At 35.5% G+C, this 555-nt stretch overlaps 1 protein-coding gene and 1 long non-coding RNA gene across 2 annotated transcripts in view; one reads left to right on the top strand and one right to left on the bottom strand.

The window, feature by feature from the left end:
• b3glctb (beta 3-glucosyltransferase b) overlaps positions 1-555 on the bottom strand; it is a 19,114-nt gene that overhangs the window by 1,246 nt on the left and 17,313 nt on the right. Inside the window, exon 14 of the mRNA XM_032534035.1 lies at positions 156-300. Coding sequence (XP_032389926.1) covers positions 156-300 — 145 coding nt within the window. The remainder of the gene's footprint in view (positions 1-155; positions 301-555) is intronic.
• The window catches only part of LOC116700664 (uncharacterized), a 19,274-nt gene that overhangs the window by 14,429 nt on the left and 4,290 nt on the right, over positions 1-555 (top strand). The window lies entirely within an intron of this gene.

The following is a 555-nucleotide window of genomic DNA, read 5'->3' as shown; positions in this document are numbered from 1 at the left end:
TTTTCTGACATTTTTGTCACTTTTTCATTGTTGTTGTTTTTTTTAAATGTTTTTAGTGTTTTTTCCAAAGTTTTTTAATATTTTTAATGTTGACATTTTCAGTGCATTAAGAATTAAGGGTGTGTGTGTGTGTGTGTGTGTGTATTGTTCTCTACCTGGTGGAACAGTGGACTGTGTGTGATGGGAACACCCAGGGAAGTGATACACCTGCCCAGCACCATGTCATCTGGAGCATCATCACTGTAGCAGTGACAACCACTGGAAACTAGCTTGGACACCGCTACCCGACTGAGCACCATCCTGCACACAGAATACAGATACTTAAATAAGCATGAGAAGGAATTGCACAAAATAACAAATATATGATACACTGCTGATTTTGCAGGTTTTCCTACTTACAAAGCATGTAGAGGTCTGTGTTTTTATCACAGGTACACTTTAACTGTGAGAGACAAAAACTAAAACAAAAATCCAACAAATCACATTGTATGATTTTTAAATAATTAATTAGCATTTTATTGCATGACAAATATTTGATACATCAGAAAAGCAGAA

Source organism: Etheostoma spectabile, chromosome 13 (genome assembly GCF_008692095.1).
Source record: "Etheostoma spectabile isolate EspeVRDwgs_2016 chromosome 13, UIUC_Espe_1.0, whole genome shotgun sequence".
Classification (NCBI taxonomy): domain Eukaryota; kingdom Metazoa; phylum Chordata; class Actinopteri; order Perciformes; family Percidae; genus Etheostoma; species Etheostoma spectabile.
This window is presented reverse-complemented; position numbering and strand designations above follow the sequence as displayed.